The sequence below is a fragment of the Trachemys scripta genome, chromosome 4, assembly GCF_013100865.1.
Source record: "Trachemys scripta elegans isolate TJP31775 chromosome 4, CAS_Tse_1.0, whole genome shotgun sequence".
NCBI classification, from domain to species: domain Eukaryota; kingdom Metazoa; phylum Chordata; order Testudines; family Emydidae; genus Trachemys; species Trachemys scripta.
Window position 1 is genome coordinate 53,859,271 of NC_048301.1, and position 18,065 is coordinate 53,877,335.

Genomic DNA, 18,065 nt, shown 5'->3' on the forward strand with positions numbered 1-18,065 from the left:
TGATGTCAAAAATAATACTGTAGGACCATATTCTAAATACTGACCTCTGACATCAAGATAATGAATGAATTTTGAAATGTAATGGTCAATAGACTGCTTTCAACCACCCATGAATCAATAAAAGTACCATTTGGTAACAATCTTGTGTGGAAACTCCTCACATATTCAACAATGGCACTTTTCAGGGCTGTGAGGTTTGATAATTCTTCATGGAAAGAAAGTCACTTAATTTTTAAATAAATGTTTGAGGTTTTAACTGGGTAACAGCATTTTCTCAATAATATAGGGTGCAACATTCTCCTTTTGCTTCACCCTGTTTGCAGGGAGCTACAGGATAATTACTACTGCAGGATTGGGACATAAATGGCTCAATAAACTCCACCCTGAATGTAAGGAAGGGAAAGAAGCCCTCTGGCAAAGAGATTTCAGAGATAGGCAGGTCGTGAAAGAAGGAATCTTAAGACCGGCCAAGTTGAGAGAAAGAAGGGTCAGCTAGAAGTGCCTGGCACTTTGACACCTTCTTTACAGAGGTAATTGCCACCAAAACCAATGTTTTCATTGACAGCAATTGCAGGAGAAAGGTTAAAAGAGGGGACACATCAATATTAAGTTTATGTCCCATAAAGGTAATGCATTGGACACTGAAGAGTACACATTGATAAGACCCTTTAAAAATCCAAATATCAAGGGCTACAAAAAAACCCATCCACTGGTGGGGTGTATTGCAGAAATGGTTGCTAAATGGACTCTCACTGACCTGACACTATGCAGGTAGTCTAGTATATGTCTAATGTCTGTATTATCAGGAGATAGCTGATGAGATTCTGCCCAGATTGAAAACCTTTTCCATTATGCTGCATAAGTGGTTCTGGTGGAATTTTTTCTGCTGTTCACCGGAATGGCTTGGACTTCTCAGCAGCAAACTCTTTCTTCATTGCTCAACCAGAGATCATCCATGTTGTTAGGTAAAGAGATTACAAGTTTGGGTGCTGTGATTTGCCTTGATTTTGAGACAAAAGATCCTCACGCAGAGGTGGTCGATGAATGGAGAGTTGATGTAAATCTTTGTTTCAGCACTGCCGTGGCCAGGTAAATGCTATGAGACTGCTTTGTCTCTTCTGAGCTTCCTGATCATCCTAGGAATTAGAGGGACTGGAGGAAAAATGTTCCGCAAGTGGTATGACATGAAGAAAGGCATCTGTGTCAGAACCTGGAAGAAAATCTCTTCCATTTGGTGTTTAGAGTGGTTGCAAGTCTGTTATTGGGTATTCCCATTCATGGAAGCTTCCTTGCAGAGCACCCCTTTTTATTGAGCATTTGTGATGGTCTATGAAATTCCTATTGAGGGAATTCACAATAGTGTTCCTCAACCCTGGGAGATGAAAGGCCTTTAGGAAGATACTGTTCTTTATGCAGAAGTGGATTGCTCTCTGGCACAGCTGAGATGACATTGCACCTTCCTGCTTGTTCTGATAAAACATACTAATGGCATTGTCAGTGAGAACTTGAAAATGAACATCTCAGAGGCCCGATACCTCAAAGTTCCTGCATATTTATATGGAATGAAAGTTCCAGAGGCATCCAAAGGGCTTGAAGCTGAAGTTTGCCCAGATGGGTCCCCAACACCTAGTGGACACGTCTCCTATCAATGTCATAATTGGCTTTGGTGGCAGGAAAGGAACTCCTATGCATACATTCTGAGGGTCTCACCACCAATTCAGGGACTTACACACTCATACGGGTATGTAAATGAGTATGTCCAGCGAATGTATGCTTGGACAGTAGCGAGGCCTGCAGACATATGAGGTGAATTCTGGCATGTTAAGTCATGTACATACAAAAGACCATATGTCCCAAGAGCTGTAGACAAGAATGCACCGTTGTTCTCAAGTTGGTCTTGAGCTCTCAGACAGAGGCTATGAACTGGAACCTGTCCATCAGGAGGTAAGCCATGGCAGTCGTGGCACTGATATCAGTCCCTATGAAACGTATTTGCTGTGTTTGATGTAATTTTGATTGCTGTACATTCAATATTAGACCTAGACAACAGAACAGATGTCTGAGAAGGAGGATGCTGTTATGGACGGGAGACCTTGACCCTTCCTAAACTAGCCAATCGCCTAGGTCAGGAAATATTTGAACTCCTACATGGCACAGATGGTCTGCTATCGTTATCATACACTTGGAAAACACCCTGTGGGCTAACAATAGGCTGAAGAATAGCATGGTGTATTGGTAGTGCATGACGGGTACCATGAATTGAAGATATTTTCAGTGGCTGGGATGTACTTCCACATGACAAGAAGCATTTTGCAGGTCACTGGCAAACACCAATTTCCAGTCTCCAAGGAAGGGACAACAGATATCATGGTGACCATCCTAAATTTCATCTTTTTGATAAATTCAATCAGATTTCTTAAAACCATCTCTCTTTGTGAGAATCAGGAAACAGCAGGAAAAGAAGCCTTTCCCTCTGTGTTGGTAAGGAACTTCCTCTATTGCCCCCAATTCCAATAGAGACTATAATTCTTGATCTAAAATAGTCTTGTAAGACAGATTCCTGAAAGGTGGATTGGGGAAAGGGAGGAGGGTGAGCTGGATAACATAACCCTCCTTTTCTGGGCTGATGACCCACTTGTCTGATGTAATCTCTACCAATGCATTGTAAAAGAGAGAAAGGTACTGCTTCCTCTTTATTACTGGAGTGTAGATACCCAGTGATCGAAAGGCAGCACAAGAATCTTTCAACATATACATGGCTAGGCAGCCAGAAGGACCCTCTAGGATGCATTGCCTTCTTGAGAAGATGTATTTTAAGGAGGAAATCCCTCTTTTTTTTCATTCTTGTCTCAAAGGAGGTACAAATAGAACATTTGTCCCTCATGTCGCTCACCTAAGCAGATTAGGCAACTTTTGTGCTTATCGCTCAGAGGGGTCATGGCCCTGCACGACACATTTAAAACTTGGGGATTTCTCCATAGAGAATCCCAACTTAAACTAACTTACTCACTACACTAAATTAACACTAAACTAAATAACCTACAACTATATACAAGATTTTTTCTTCTTTTTACAAAGGCTGTCTAGCCAAAGTTCGGCTTTCAGAAGCAGCAGGGAGCTCCACCTCTCACCATGAGCAGTAAGAAGGAACTGAGGGGGGAAGCAGCAATCATGCCCCTTTATTCCCTTGGCTCTCCCCTATCCAATGTCTCTCTCTTCTTCCCCTCTCCTCGCATCACTTTGGTTATTATGGGAAATGTTTCCCAAAGACAAAGGTTTTAAATCGAATCCTTTGGTTTAACCTACCTTTTTCAGAAAGCTCATTTCACAGCCAAACTCTACCAGCAAAAAGAAAATAGCTTTTTACACCTGCTATTAGTGCTATCTCCACTGCTGACGGGGAGAAAGGAAAATAGTGTTTTGGGGGTTTTTTTATGCAACAACTCAACCCTGATGCTTTTGCCTCTGGTCACAGAACATCAGAGTTTGGGGCAAGAAGGTGGCATCACAGCCACATATATGGCACAATGAGAGCACTGCAGGCCCATTCTGTCACTCTCCACACCAGGAGACTCTTGATTTTAAGTGCTTTTTCATGGGCTAAGCCAGAATCTCCCCAGGAAAGAATAAGAAAACAGGAAGTGGAACCCTCTACATTTAAACATGAATAGTCTCTACGGACTCAGCTAGATTAATCTAATATATGGCTGGAGCATAAACCATAGAGACTAGAGGTGTGTGTTTATAAAATCATTCACCTTTCTTGCCTATCAGAGCATAGAGACAATGGGGCATTTTGGGGGGCAAAGTGCCTCTGTCTCTGTAACTGTAGCCACGAAGGGTTTTCACAGTGGGAGCGTGGCCCGGAAAGAAAAGGTGGTTCAGTGGTTAGTGTGTTAGCCTGGGACTTGGGAGACCTCAGTTTAATTCCCTCCTACACCACAGATTTTACGGGTGGCCTTAAGAAAGTCACTTTGCTCAAGATTTACTAATGTAGCTGGCACCTATGTCCACCTCTAGTGGGATCTTCAAAAGTGTCTAAGCAAGTTAGGCACCCGACTCACATTAATTTCAGTGTCAGGTGCCTACCCTGCTTAGGTGCTATTCAAAAAATCCCAATAAATGCATATCTGCATCTTTTGGTTACTAAACACCTTTGAAAATCTGGGCTGTAGTCTCTATGTGCCTCAGTTCCCTCATCTGTAAAATGGACGTACCTCACAACCTAGCTGGCTGGCTTACATATATGAAATCTTGTGAGGCACTCGAATAGTGCAGTCATGGTGGGTTATATAAATACCTTAGATATACAGGACTAGGATGAGAGGAGCACAAACAGCAGCAATGAAAAAGGAGAACCTGGAGATGGCCTCTATTATCACAGCTCTTGGGGAACTGAGCAGGTGGGTCTGAAAGGGCTCCGCAGAAAGAGACATTCTGCCCCGAGGGAACCAGGAGCCTCTGGGCTCCTCCTGCCTATGGGGGTCTGTGAGAGCTGCAGTCTTATTAATGGAATTAATGTGACATTTTCCTTGATTTGGCTGAGGCATCAGGTCCCCTCTCTGCCCTCTCACCATGATGTCTGGGCTCTCTCTTTATCCCTTCGTGTCTGTCAGTGTTTCTGATGTGAAAGACCTCATCAGGTTGCTAGAAAATAAGTTTTTAAAAATCATAAACCCAAGCATTTATCTTCAGTTTGTAGTTAATGCTTCAGTTTCATTAAATCAAAGGCACCTATCTAGTAAAAGTAATTTATTTGTGCTGACTTTTATAGCATGCATACCACAAAAAGAGCTACAGAACAATGTTAGCTGTGTAAGCTTCCTCATGCTGTCCTGCCAACTTATTTCAGTACTCTGCTGGAGGGATACCCTGGTAAGAAGTTAGTTCTGTCCTTTATACCCATTCAGTCCTTGCCTTTCTTTTGAGATGGTCAACAAGGAGCCAACTGTAAAGAGTTTTTGTGATACATGGACCAGTATACTAGGAGCTGCAATGAGACTGCCAACTCATTTTACACAGGTCATTGAACAGACATCAGACAGCAATGACTTCTGGTCACTACTACTACGTGCTGCATTCATAGCAGTGAACTAGAGGTGAAATGTTCTCTACTTCATTACCAGTTACATTATGCTCCAAGCTCACATTTTTGGTAAGAATTACTTTGAAACTTTGGATACCATAGACAACAAGGATTGGGAAAAATGTGTGAGGCAAATAAAATAATCAAAAAGGACTAACACCACCATCATTTTTCTCTCTCTCATTCACATATACAAAGTAAATATTGGAAATATGTTTTAGCCTATAAGCAAAATTATTTAAAATCAATTATTGAATGGTCATGCAATAGTTTGAAGACACAATTATTATGCTGTTAAAAATACTTCCCATTTTCTTATTCACAAAGGGGTAAGCTTCTCAGATTGTGTAACTGGTCATAGAGCAGCGGTTCCAAACTGTGGGTCAGGACCCCAAAGTGGGTTGCGACCCCATTTTAATGGGGACGCCAGTACTGGCTTAGACTTGCTGGGGCCAAAACCAAAGCCCGAGGGCTTCAGCCCTGGGCAGCAGGGCTCAGGTTACAGGCCCCCTTCCTGGGGCTGAAGCCCTTGGGCTTTGGCTTTGCGCCCTCCCCCTCCCGCCCCCCCCCACACACCTGGGGCGGTGGGGCTTGGGCGGGCTTAGGCTTCGGTCCCCGCTCCTGAGGTTGTGTAGTCATTTTTGTTGTCAGATGGGGGTCGCAGTACAATGAAGTTTGAAAACCCCTATCACGGAGCTATTGGTCATGGAACAACGCCAATGTGCAATAGTTGAGGATCTGGCCTTCTTTGTTCACAAGGATGAAGTTTCTGTTGTGGAACAACATAGATAAATTTGTTGTCACTATTATGCAACTAATTAATATCTTGACACTTACATTAGATATGAAAAACAACATAGGAAAGGCTTACTTATCATGTGTGTGTGTTTCTCTCCCTCTCTCCTGCTTTCACCTCTCACTTTGTTTCTTACCAGAGACACCCTTCTTGCTCCCAGAGATTGGTCAGGTCCATCCTACCATCTTTCCTCATATTGTCTGGGTTCACTGATTCACCATCCCATTTCTAGGGCATCTTCCCACTCCTATTAATCTAGCAGGGCTCCAACAGCCAGACATTATTCCTCTACTCTCCCTCACCAAGTACCCCAAGCTCCAGTTCCTTTTGCTTCTTGTACGCAGTCTGAGCTGAAGTACATTATTCATAATTCCATGATCACCACAAAAGTATCTTATTACCTCATTTGCAAACAGTTATCAGAATCTTGTAGAAACAACTTCTGCATAATGGAAACATTGTTTTTAAGGGAACTTCAGAAGTCAGTGGGAAAAAATAAACCACTTTAGTGTTTCTTATGGTCTTAATCTACACATAACTGTCTATCATTACCTTTGGCCCCAGAAAGTCTCCAAATAATGAACGTAGTGAATTTACCATTCCCAAGCCATCTCCACTGCATCCTGTGTAGTACACACACATAGCTAACACATGCTAGTCAATAAACCTGCTTCCCAGAGAGAGGTTTCTTTCTTGTTGTGCTAAACAAATGCCAAAGTCTTATCTTGTACTGATTTGGTCAGGACTGCACGTGGATTCTGGTTTGGATACCAAGCCTCAAATGCAATATGAGCTAGTGGGCATTACTTGGTAGCCCACCAGACACAGAAGACAAGGAGCAAAAACTGAATCAGCAGTTAAATATTGCAACAGTTATGTTTCTGGGCAGATGTTATAAAATGTGAAGCTATCCCAGAAATGTAACCGGCAAGTGGTAAACACAAGGAGCTAGCATGCTTTAGTGGTTCGAGCACCAGATTGGGAGTTGGTAAAACTGGGTTCTAGTCCAAGTTCTCACACTAACTTCCTATGCTGCTTTGGCCAAATCATTTCACCTCACAGTAACTCAGTTTCCTCATCTGTAAAACTCATGGTACAGCACTGTTTCTTTGTTAAACTTAGTGGTGTATTTTAGCTTCCAAGAAACATAGTTGGTTATGATGATATTCTATTCAGCAAAGTTATTTACATAATTCCTAAAGGAAAACCTTCTTGACAAACACTCAAGTCACAAAGAAGTTTGAACATCTGTATAAGGCCACAAGTAATCTTGGTGATGGCTTTGCGTCTGTGTTGTGGCATCCATCTTTCATTCTGCATCCACATAACTCCACATGACATACAATTAAATATAGAAAACCAGGTTCAGATGTGCAATCTTTGGTTCCTCAAAATAGTGAACAACACATCTAGGTGTTGTGTTTCATGTTCAGGAGAACGAAAAATCCAGCCAAATGATTATCTAATTTTAGTCTGTGTAAGGAAAAGAGTCCCGCCAATGCTCCTGGGGACATCACACAATCCATTCCTTTCAACTAGAAAAGAATTATATACTTCAGGACAAATCCTTCCCGCTACATCCCTACTCCAAGTCTGAGGGATCTTTTGGCAGTAAAGCTGTTGCAGTTGAACTGGTCAAAGAATGGTGGGGAGGCTGCATATGGTCGATATTTCTGGGGCTAAGTGCATGCTCCAGTCTTTCCAAGCTGACCCCTTTCAGTGGAGCGGGCTTTGGAGGTTACTCCAGCCAATAAAATGTTTTAGCATATAGGCAGTTTTCCTGCCTAGATTTTTCTTTCTCAGATAATCTCAGTGCCAAGACAAGCTACTGAGACCATACTGAGAAAAGAGTTCCCTGTAAATGAAGTGTCAGGGTAAATATTGTCTATATTTGGATGCTTAGCATATACTATCCCTGTTAGTTAAAATTAGAAAACTTTTAAAAAAAATTGCAGATAATCAACTATATTCTAACTACAATACATACTCTTTACTCTTATTCCTAAGAGAGTTGGTGATTTTTGAGGGAGTCATCATCCTTGATGCTATGGGAAAGGAAACAACCACTTATTCCTTCTTGAGTTTTCCAGCCCACACCTTCCCAGAAAACCCTTAAAATTAATCTTTATTGTTGTGCACACATCACATCTGCTTCAGAGCACAAAACTGCTTCATAGAGATTCCCAAATACATGGCTGCCACTTCAAACTCCAAAATGTTTTATATCTCAGTACTACTAGATACTTATCTAATTCTGACCCTGTCATGATCAGCCACTTTAACATTACTTTTGGGTATTTAAGACCATCATAATTACCTAAAAGTCAGTTTGCCCTTAATACTGAGGGTTCTTACCCTCTACCTTACTTTTCAAAACATACAATATGACACCTCTTGCCAACTGACTTTAACAGGAGTTCCATTCTCATATGAAGTACACAGAAGATGTCCATGTCTTCTGTAAAACGAACTTTAGCCTAACACCTTGTTTCTGAAAGTAAGTAACTGTTTCCAGAATTAAGTTAATTTTATTAAGTGAGCTTCTATATATATAATTTCTCTTTTGAAACACTGCATATTTTGAGCATGCTTTAAGCGATACTTACCTCCAAAAGATAAGGCTCCATTTGATCCAATGTTTTTCCTAGATGTTTATCTGGATCTAAACCTGCCAAGATATATTAAAATATATTTAACAAATACAATAAATGAAAGTAGTTTAGACATCAAAGTGGACTTTTTTTTGTAACATTGTCCTTTGGAAGTCAGTTCCTGTATATTTAAAATCATTTTGATCCTAAAGTAAATGTACTGAGCTGGAATTCTCTCACTTATTCCCTTTGGGCAACCAGTTTCCATGCTTGTAAAAAATAAGGCTCATTTCCTTTGTACTGCGTCAACTGGAAAATGTATTGTTTTACTGTATGATTTCATTTCTAAGAAACTTCATCAAGCACAAGGGAATATGGATAATTCAGTTTCATAGTAATAAAATACTACCACAGTCTGTGCAAGTTTATGTATTTAGATACAGTAGAACATCAGAGTTACAAACACCTCAATAATGCTGAAATGTTCGTAACTCTGAACATTATGGATATTTTTTCAAAAGTTTACAACTGAACATTGACTTAATACAGCTTTGAAACTTTATTACGAAGAGGAAAAATGCCGTTTTCTCCTTTTTTTCGTAGTTTACTTTTAATACAGGACTGTACTGTATTTGCTTTTTTTTTGGTCTTGGCTCTTCTGCTGCCTGATTGTGCACTTCTGGTTCCAAATGAGGTACATGGTTGACTGGCCAGTTTGTAACTCTGCTGTTTATATGAGGTGCTATAAAAAAAACTAAGTCTATAGTTCCTCCATTATTCAGAAGTGATAAATTTGCCAATGCACCCCTACTATTTTCTTTTACATATGCCTTTGCCAAGCCACATACTGTATGTGTATGTGTATCTCTCTCTCTGACACACGCACACACACAGCATAAAAGCGGTTTATACTTGCAGTGTCTCTTCAGTTTGGAAGGTGGCGGCTCCTTTGTTGCTGCATTTCTTTTTGTATCTTTGAATTTCCTTTTAAGTGTTTTTAATGTTTGTGTATTTCCATTTTTCATTTTGACTGAACAGTTAGGTTTTCATTGAGATGTAAATATTGATGATGACCTTCCTTTTGTAAATGGAATCATTTAACTGGCTGCCTTTGCTCCTGTATTAGCTTTTTGCCTTTGTGTTTTGTCAACAGACATATCACTTTAGGCTATGATGTAGTCAGTTCTTGGGAGCAGAGCACACAACTGGAGCTAGTCAGTATTTGGATGGAAAAAAATTTCATGTCCAATAGCACCTCAGAACTTGTTGTGCGAGGTAACTTTTCTCCTTCTCAGTCAATACAAAACAAATATCCTAGTTAGCTCTGAGGGGGCACTATGCTACTGGAAGTGTCATCTTTCATCTGAAACTTTAAAAAAACAGAGGTCCTAACTACTTGAAGTTAATAAAAATCCAGTGGTGATTTTTGAAAGAGGAGGAATGTTGACAAAATCTGAATAGTTACATTCTGCCAACTGTACCTAAATTATTCAATATTTTTCACTGGACACAGTATTTACCCTTATTTCCTAGGCTACATTGTTTCCGCCATCAGAGATGGCTGCATTTCACGAGCGGATGAAGCAATATCTACAGTATAGCTCGTAAAGCACTTTGGGATCCTTCAATAAGAAAGTCACTACATAAATGTAAGATATATTAATTATTATTATTATTATTAAAGTTTTTGCTAATTTCAAGTAACTGGCAAACATTCGAATTTGGTGATAACGGACTCAGCTTATTTAAAATTTTGTGAAGCTGAAACAATTTAAATAAATTAGATTTTAAAAACATTAAGGAAGATTTTAAACATTTCATTGAAGCATACTGCAAATTATTTCACAACCTGAGGGAAATACTTTAAATGCTGCTTAATAGCTAAAATGGAAACAGGCATTTTTTTTCCTGTAAGTCATTAATAGAGTGAAACTTCGTGTTGGTATAGATTTGATAATGTAATCTGCATTTCAGATAAGATGCTATCCAATTATTACTGTGGCCAATATGAGAATCATTTTAAAATATTTTAATTTTATTTTGGGGGTTATATCGGGCACCGCAAGAGAATCTTGGTTCCACTGAAATCAATACCAAGGCTCCCGCTGATTTTAGTTGCACAGGAGCAGGCCACCAGTGCATTATTTCTAAGCATTCAAATCTGGGTTGGAGATCCTGTTCTATGGCTAATTAACAGATAACTGAAAGAGATTTCTGTATGCTTTATTTGCAATTTCTTTTAGTATTTGTAAATTTTTGATTCGTTCTTTTAATTTTCATCAATGAAATACTGCATCTACATTTTTGTATTTTTTATGTTTACTATCATTTTTTCCCCCCTTTGGCCTAGGTTTGCCTGCTTATTTTGATACTTTAGATCTGGTCACCTGTGCTGGTAGATTGTGTCCATTTTGCATATTTTATTTTTTATTATTATTTTAGTAATGGGGAACTATACACGTACTATCCAAAATGCATGAATTTATGACAAGAAGATATAGTTCACAATGATGTTACAAATATAGAATATATGATAGGGTTAGGTGTTATAAAGATTTTATCACTACTGTTTTGGAAAGAAATCATTATTCATGAGTGGTACAGCCGCAACTGGTGCAGGTTTTCCAGAAAAAGTGGTAATAAAACTTTACTGCCCCCATTCCTTCACATATTTTGTCTATACAATGCATTTGTCTTTTGTTTGCTTATTGTTTTTGAGCTTACTTTGCTTTTTGCCATGAAGTGCTATAGCAAGAGAAACAATGTTATGTACAGAGATGAGCAATATCCACAGTGATGCAGAAAGTAAATTTATCTAATGATTTTCAATTTATGCAATGATCATGGAGCTAAGGAGATTATAACTATCACAACTACCCTATTTACATGGTATAACCAGATGCCTACATATTTCCTATGGACCGGATCCTCATCCCATCATAGTCAATGGCAAAAAACCTATTGGCATAGATCCTCAGCTGATACTCTGGAATAACTCCATTGACTTCAATGGAGATATGCCAGTTTACACTCGTTTAATATCTGAACCACTGATTTTAATGGATCCAGGATTTGGTTGTATACTTGTTTGCTACTAAGATGTATATAACTTCTACAAATTTCCATCCACATTATACCCAAATGGACTGTGTATCAGCACACTACCTTTCTTTTCTGAAAAAATCAACCCAGTTTCTTTAATAAACCTAGTATTTTCCCTTAAAAATTTAGCATGGAATATGCACGCTACAAATATGTGACACAATAACAAATAGATACAGAATCACAGAACTGGAAGGGACCTCAAGAGGTCTTCCAGTTCAGTCACCTGCACTCAAGGCAGGACTAAGTATTATTTAAACCAGTGCTTCTCAGAGCCGGTCCGCCGCTTGTTCAGGGAAAGCCCTTGGCAGTCCAGGCCGGTTTCTTTACCTGCTGCGTCCGCAGGTTCGACCGATCGTGGCTCCCACTGGCCGCGGTTCGCCACTCCAGGCCAAGGGGGGCTGCGAGAAGTGGCACGGGCCGAGGGATGTGCTGGCCGCCCTTCCCGCAGCCTCCATTGGCCTGAAGCAGCAAACCGCGGCCAGTGGGAGCCACGATCATCTGAATCTACGCACGCGGCAGGTAAACAAACCAGCCCGGACCGCCAGGGGCTTTCCCTGAAAAAGCGGCAGCCCAACTTTGAGAAGCACTGATCTAGACCATCCCTGACAGGTATTTGTCTAACCTGCTCTTAAAAATTCCCAATGATGGAGATTCCACAGCCTCCCTAGGCAATTTATTCCCATGCTTAACCACTCTGACAGTTAGGAAGTTTTTCCTAATGTCCAACCTAAACCACCCTTGCTGCAATTTAAGTTCATTGCTTCTTGTCCTAGCCTCAGAGGTTAAAGAGAACAATTTTCCTCCTGCCTCCTTATAACAACTTTTATGTACTTGAGAACTGTTATCATGTTCCTCCTCAGTCTTCTCTTCTCCTGACTAAACAAACTCAATTTTTATTATTTTACCTCATAGGTCATATTTTTTAGACCGTTAATCATTTCTGTTGCTCTTCTCTGGACTTTCTCCAATTTGTCCCTATCTTTTCTGAAATGTGGCACCCAGAACGGGACACAATACTTCAGTTGAGACCTAATCAGCACGGAGTAGAGTGAAAGAATTACTTCTTGTGTCTTGCTTACAACACTCCTATTAATACATTCCAGAATGATGTTTGCTTTTTTTTTTGGAACAGTGTTACACTGCTGAATCATATTTAGCTTGTGATTCATTATGACCCTGCAGATCCCATTTCACAGTACTCCTTCCTAGGCAGTCATTTCCCATGTTTTACGTATGTGCAACTGATTGTTCCTTCCTAAGTGGAGTACTTTGCATTTGTCCTTACTGAATTTCATCGTACTTACTTCAGACCATTTCTCCAGTTTGTCCAGATAATTTTGAATTTTAATTCAATCCTCCAAAGCACTTGCAACCCCTCCCACACTTTATAAGTGTACTCTCTATGCCCTTATACTGTTGATGAAGATATTGAACACAGTCGGATCCAAGACCGATCCCTGTGGGATTGATATGCCCTTCCATCTTGACTGTGAACCATTGATAACTACTCTCTGGGAACAGTTTCCCAACCAGTTATGCACCCACCTTATAGTAGCTCCATCTAGGCTGTATTTCCCTAGGTTGTTTATGAGAAGGTCACTTGAGACAGTATCAAAAGCTGTATTAAAATCAAGATATACCATATTTACTACTTCTCCCCATCCGCAAAGCTTGCTACCCTGTCAAAGAAAGCTAATCAGTTGGGGTGAGACAATTTGTTCTTGACAAATCCATGCTGACTGTTACTTATCACTCTATTATCTTTAGGTATTTGCAAACTGATTACTTAATTATTTGCTCCATTATCTTTCCAGGTACTGAAGTTAAGCTGACTGGTCTGTAATTCCCCGGGTTGTCCTTATTCCACCTTTTATAGATTGGCACTATATTTGTGAAGAATGCATATCACATTGTATCACTCATAAGTTTCACAGCTTCCCCAGGCATGAAGAAAACTATATTTGCCTGTTTGGCACACATGAATTCAGAATAGTTTTGAAACGTATAATGGTAATGTAATACGTACACAATCTACAAATAAAAACCCATACTGTAGGAAGCACACAAGATTAAACTTGCAATATAGTCTAAGGCTATGTTAAAATCTGTGAAAATGCAATGTCACCGTGCTTTCAGTTTCTAAGTATAGCTTCCTCTTATCTAACAACTTCAATTTTTCTTAGGAAAAATATGTATTTCCTTTGAAGTTTCATTCAATTTAGAAGTGATCCTTTCCAATGAAATCTATATGGGGAGTGGATATAAACTGTGGTTTAATAAAGGCCTTAAGAACCAGATGAATTTACAGTACCTTCAGAACCAGTCACTTGCAAATTGTGATTCTCTATTGGTATACATTTAACCTAGGAAAACTCTCATAATCAGTTAGATGCAATTACCAATCCTGTTTTTTCTATCAATGTAATGAACTATCAATATTTATATATAATCATATATCATAGAATGCAACTTAACTTTAACTATTTGGTATTTCTTTTTCCTTAAAGAAAGGTATAGATTACTTTATAGAGTCTCATAACAATTTAGATTAAAGCAGAAGAATATACTGTAAACCCTTACTACATGTTATTTAATCACATCATACAGATTCTTCCTCAGTGTGACCAGCTCTGAAGAAAGCTGGATGGGTGGATAAACCCACAACTAGGCCCAAACCCTGGATAACTACACAGAATTAAGAAATTAATTAGGAGGAAGAACCATAATTTGCAGAGCTGACATCTATTTTACTTTACTTGCATGTATCAACGGGAAGCAATTACGATTCAATTAAAATATTCAATTTTATTACTTTACTGACTGACCTTGAAGTTAATGCCTGTTTTATTTAATTGCATCATCTATGAATAAATGTTAACCCTAGAATGTTATGCCCCATTATTTTCAATGCATTTTTCAACTCCCCAATTGAATTATATCCATTCATTTATTATCTGCTGTCAAGAAAGCAAGTGAGGCTTTATTTCTTTGAGACAGTCCAGTATATGATGAGAGAAACATCATGAAAGATTTGATAATGCTGTTTTTAACAGTGCCCAGTAAAATGAATTGTGCGGTCATCTCAACTTTTGTGGCCAAGAGTTTTACTGTAAAATCAGTATGCGGTAGTACAAATGGTGTAATCACTTTGAGAAGCAATTTCTAGTCCATCTGTAATTCCTGATAAATTCATTGACAAGAGCTGAATATCTTCTTTCATTAGTCAGCAAGGACTGCAGAGCAATCTTTTGTTAATACCCACTTTGCACAATGCCACAAGACAACTGCTAGAATTAACTGCAACATTGTAAAAGGACTTATACAGAAACTTACCAAATTTCAATCCTCACACTGTTGTGCATAAAAATGCATAAAATGTACAGATGACCACTAACAGTCAGGCATTTCAGAAGTGAAAAGTCAGAGTGCATTACATGACTGTAAAGTATATTTTAAATTGTCCATTTTGTTCACACATACAAGTATACCATAAAGTCTTAAAATTAAATCCACACTCTTGTAGATACATTTTATGATATTTAAAAAAACCCTCAAGGCTCTATTTTCATAACATAATGTTCACTTAACACAACAGAAAATGTAACAACTCCTTATAACTAGTTTGAAAAAGATCTTCTCTTGTATGCATGTTTTGGAATTTAAGTGACTATATGCTTTTAAATGAAATATTTTAATAGACGAAATCTCAATTTCTTCCTTTTATTTCAACAAAGAATAATCCTAAAAGAAAATCAAAGTACCGTATATACTCAATGATAAGCTGGTTCGTTTATAAGCCAATCCCCCCCCCCCCCCAAGATGGATATGTAAAAACGGAAACATTTTATGACCCATTCTTAAGCCGACCCTATAATTCAGGGGTCAGCAAACTTTGGCTCACAGGTCATCAGGATAAGCCACTGGTGGGCCGAGATGGTTTGTTTACCTCGAGCGTCTGCAGGCACGGAGGTAAACCTAAGTAAACAAAGTGTCCCGGCGCGCCAGCTTCTTACCCTGACGGGCCGGGATAGCAACTGGTGGGGAAATTTTTTGGGAGGGAAGAAGCTGAGCGTTAGGGGAGTAACCTCTGTGACCACCCCCCACATGACCCCACCCCCGGTCCGTGACCCCCACACTCTCCCCATCCCATCCCTTCTCACCTTATTTGGGGAGGGCCGGGGAAGATGTCTCTGGCCTGGCTGGAGCGTGCTCCGGCGGGCTGGGCAGCGCGGCCACAGCCTGCTCTGGGGGTGGGGCCAAGTGGCCCTGCTGCAGCCTGCCAGCCTGGGAGCTGCAGTTGCTTCAGAGGCTGGGGGAAGAGCAGCATGGCCAGAAGCAGAGAGACTCTGGCCCCGCCTCTTCCCTTATGTCTCTGCTGGCGATGCTGCCTCTTCTTGCTCCCTCTGTTGGGGGGAGGGGCTGTGTCCCACCTCTCTTTCTCTATACCCATTTATAAGCTGACCCCTTTCTCTGGTGCTTCCCTTTTTTACTAAAAAAATTCAGCTTATGAACGAGTATATACGGTAGGTCATATTTATTGCTTCCAATGAATAGTCTGCTGTGCAATTCTTGTAATAAACCACATGGTGACAGATTGCAAGCTACCCATTCTGATCCACTTTGTTTTTTTCAAATTATAGAGAAGCAATAGGTGCTCCATAGCTAAGGTTGAAGCTGATTTCCTTGTCATTGCCTGATATTCCAACCCTTCCTATCTGTGTTCCCCCTGCACCCCTCAAAAATACATCTCCCTGAAATTTGACATGCTACATCACATGAGGATAAAATTTCTCCGGGAAGCTTGGAAAATAGGTTTATAGCTATGGTATTTAAAATTTTCCACTATCATTGCCTTTTGAAAAACATTCCCACATTTTTTTTAATCCATCATGTTCTCTAAATATCCTTGGTTTGGTTGACCTTGCTGAGAAATTCCTTTTACTGTTGGGAGGGTTAGTGATAGACTTACCAAGATACAAAAGACAGAGATCACACTTGTGAGATAAGGTAGGCAGGAAAGGGGTTTACCTCGAGTTCATTAGAGAGGGTTTCAAATGAAAGTTGAGGCGAAAAAGAACATAGAAAAAGTGAGGGAAAATTCATGAGAAGAAAAATAATCTCTCTCGCCATCTTTTTTCAGTCCAGGAAGAAAACAGTCCAGCGAGGAGGAACTGGGAAACTAACCATCTAGCTTACACACAAGAATGGATGGGGAACAAAAGACTGGGAGGACCACATGGAAGGGTGATTGGAACTGTTCTCCTCATACTTGGAATGAAGGATCACGGGACAAGTCATTCAAAATATGTATGACACATTCTAGGCTTGACCTTATTCCCACTCAAGTCAATAGAAAAATTCCTACTGGTTTTAATGGAGCAGAATGAAGCCCTTAATAAATAATATAAAACCAATTAGCATATGTCCAAGAGAATTTTCCGTTTCCAAACAAAACAAGAAGGTAAGAACATGAGAACGGCCATACTGAATCAGACCAAAGATCCATCTAGCCCAGTATCCAGTCTTCCAACAGTGGCCAATGCCAGGTGCCCCAGAGGCAATGAACAGAACACGTAAGCATCAAGTCATCCATCCCCTCTCACCCATTCCCAGACTCTGGCAAACAGAGGCTAGGGACACCATTCCTGTCCATCCTGGCTAATAGCCATTGATGGACCTATCCTCCATGAGCTTATCAAGTTCTTTTTTGAACCCTGTTATAGTTTTGGCCTTCACAACATCTTCCAGCAAGGAGTTCCACAGATTGACTGTGTGTTGTGTGAAAAAATACTTCCCTTTATTTGTTTTAAACCTGCTGCCTAGTAATTTCATTTGGTGACCCCTAGTTCTTATGTTATTAGACGGAGTAAATAACACTTCCTTATTTATTTTCTCCACACCAGTTATGATTTTATAGATCTCTATCATATCCCCTCTTAGTCATCTCTTTTCCAAGCTGAAAAGTCCCAGTCTTTTTAATCTCTCTTCATATGGCAGTGTAGCAATGCGAAACTCACCACTGCGGCGCCTCCTTCTGGTCATCCTGGGAATTAGCCTTTCAGCCTCCGGAGCGCCTACTGCTGGCCAACATCCCGCTTGTAGCTGGCCCCCATGTCCCTCCCGGACCCCGGAGCCCTTTTCCCTGGGGTTCTGCCCTAGCAGTACCTCCACAGATCTGGGTCTCCCCTCATGGGGGAACCCCCAACCTTTTATCTCCACCTCGCCTCAGGCTGTGGCTAATGCCAGTCTCCACATAGCCCGCACTCACTGGGGCAGACTTTAGTGTACAAGCCATTCATCATTGGCAAAGGGGGGTTTGGACCTGCTGCCTTTGCCTACCCTGGGCTGCACCTTTGCAACCCCAGTACCCTTCCTGGCCTTTAGCAAGGCCTGCAGCCTGGAGGTTTTCCAGGCTGGAGCTCCCCAGCTCCTCTCGCCTTCCCCCAGCCTTGCTACATTCCAGGTACCCTGCTCAGCTCCCCAGCAG

The 18,065-nt window shown here is 40.4% G+C and overlaps 1 protein-coding gene across 5 annotated transcripts in view; it reads right to left on the reverse strand.

The window, feature by feature from the left end:
• DPH6 (diphthamine biosynthesis 6) overlaps window positions 1–18,065 on the reverse strand; it is a 350,629-nt gene that overhangs the window by 216,955 nt on the left and 115,609 nt on the right. For all 5 annotated transcript variants that reach the window (XR_004645505.1, XM_034768927.1, XM_034768930.1 and 2 more), the window contains exon 6: window positions 8,489–8,550. Coding sequence is in view for 4 of the 5 variants with exons in the window: in XM_034768927.1 (XP_034624818.1) it covers window positions 8,489–8,550 (62 nt within the window). In the remaining variant the exon portion in view is untranslated. The remainder of the gene's footprint in view (window positions 1–8,488; window positions 8,551–18,065) is intronic.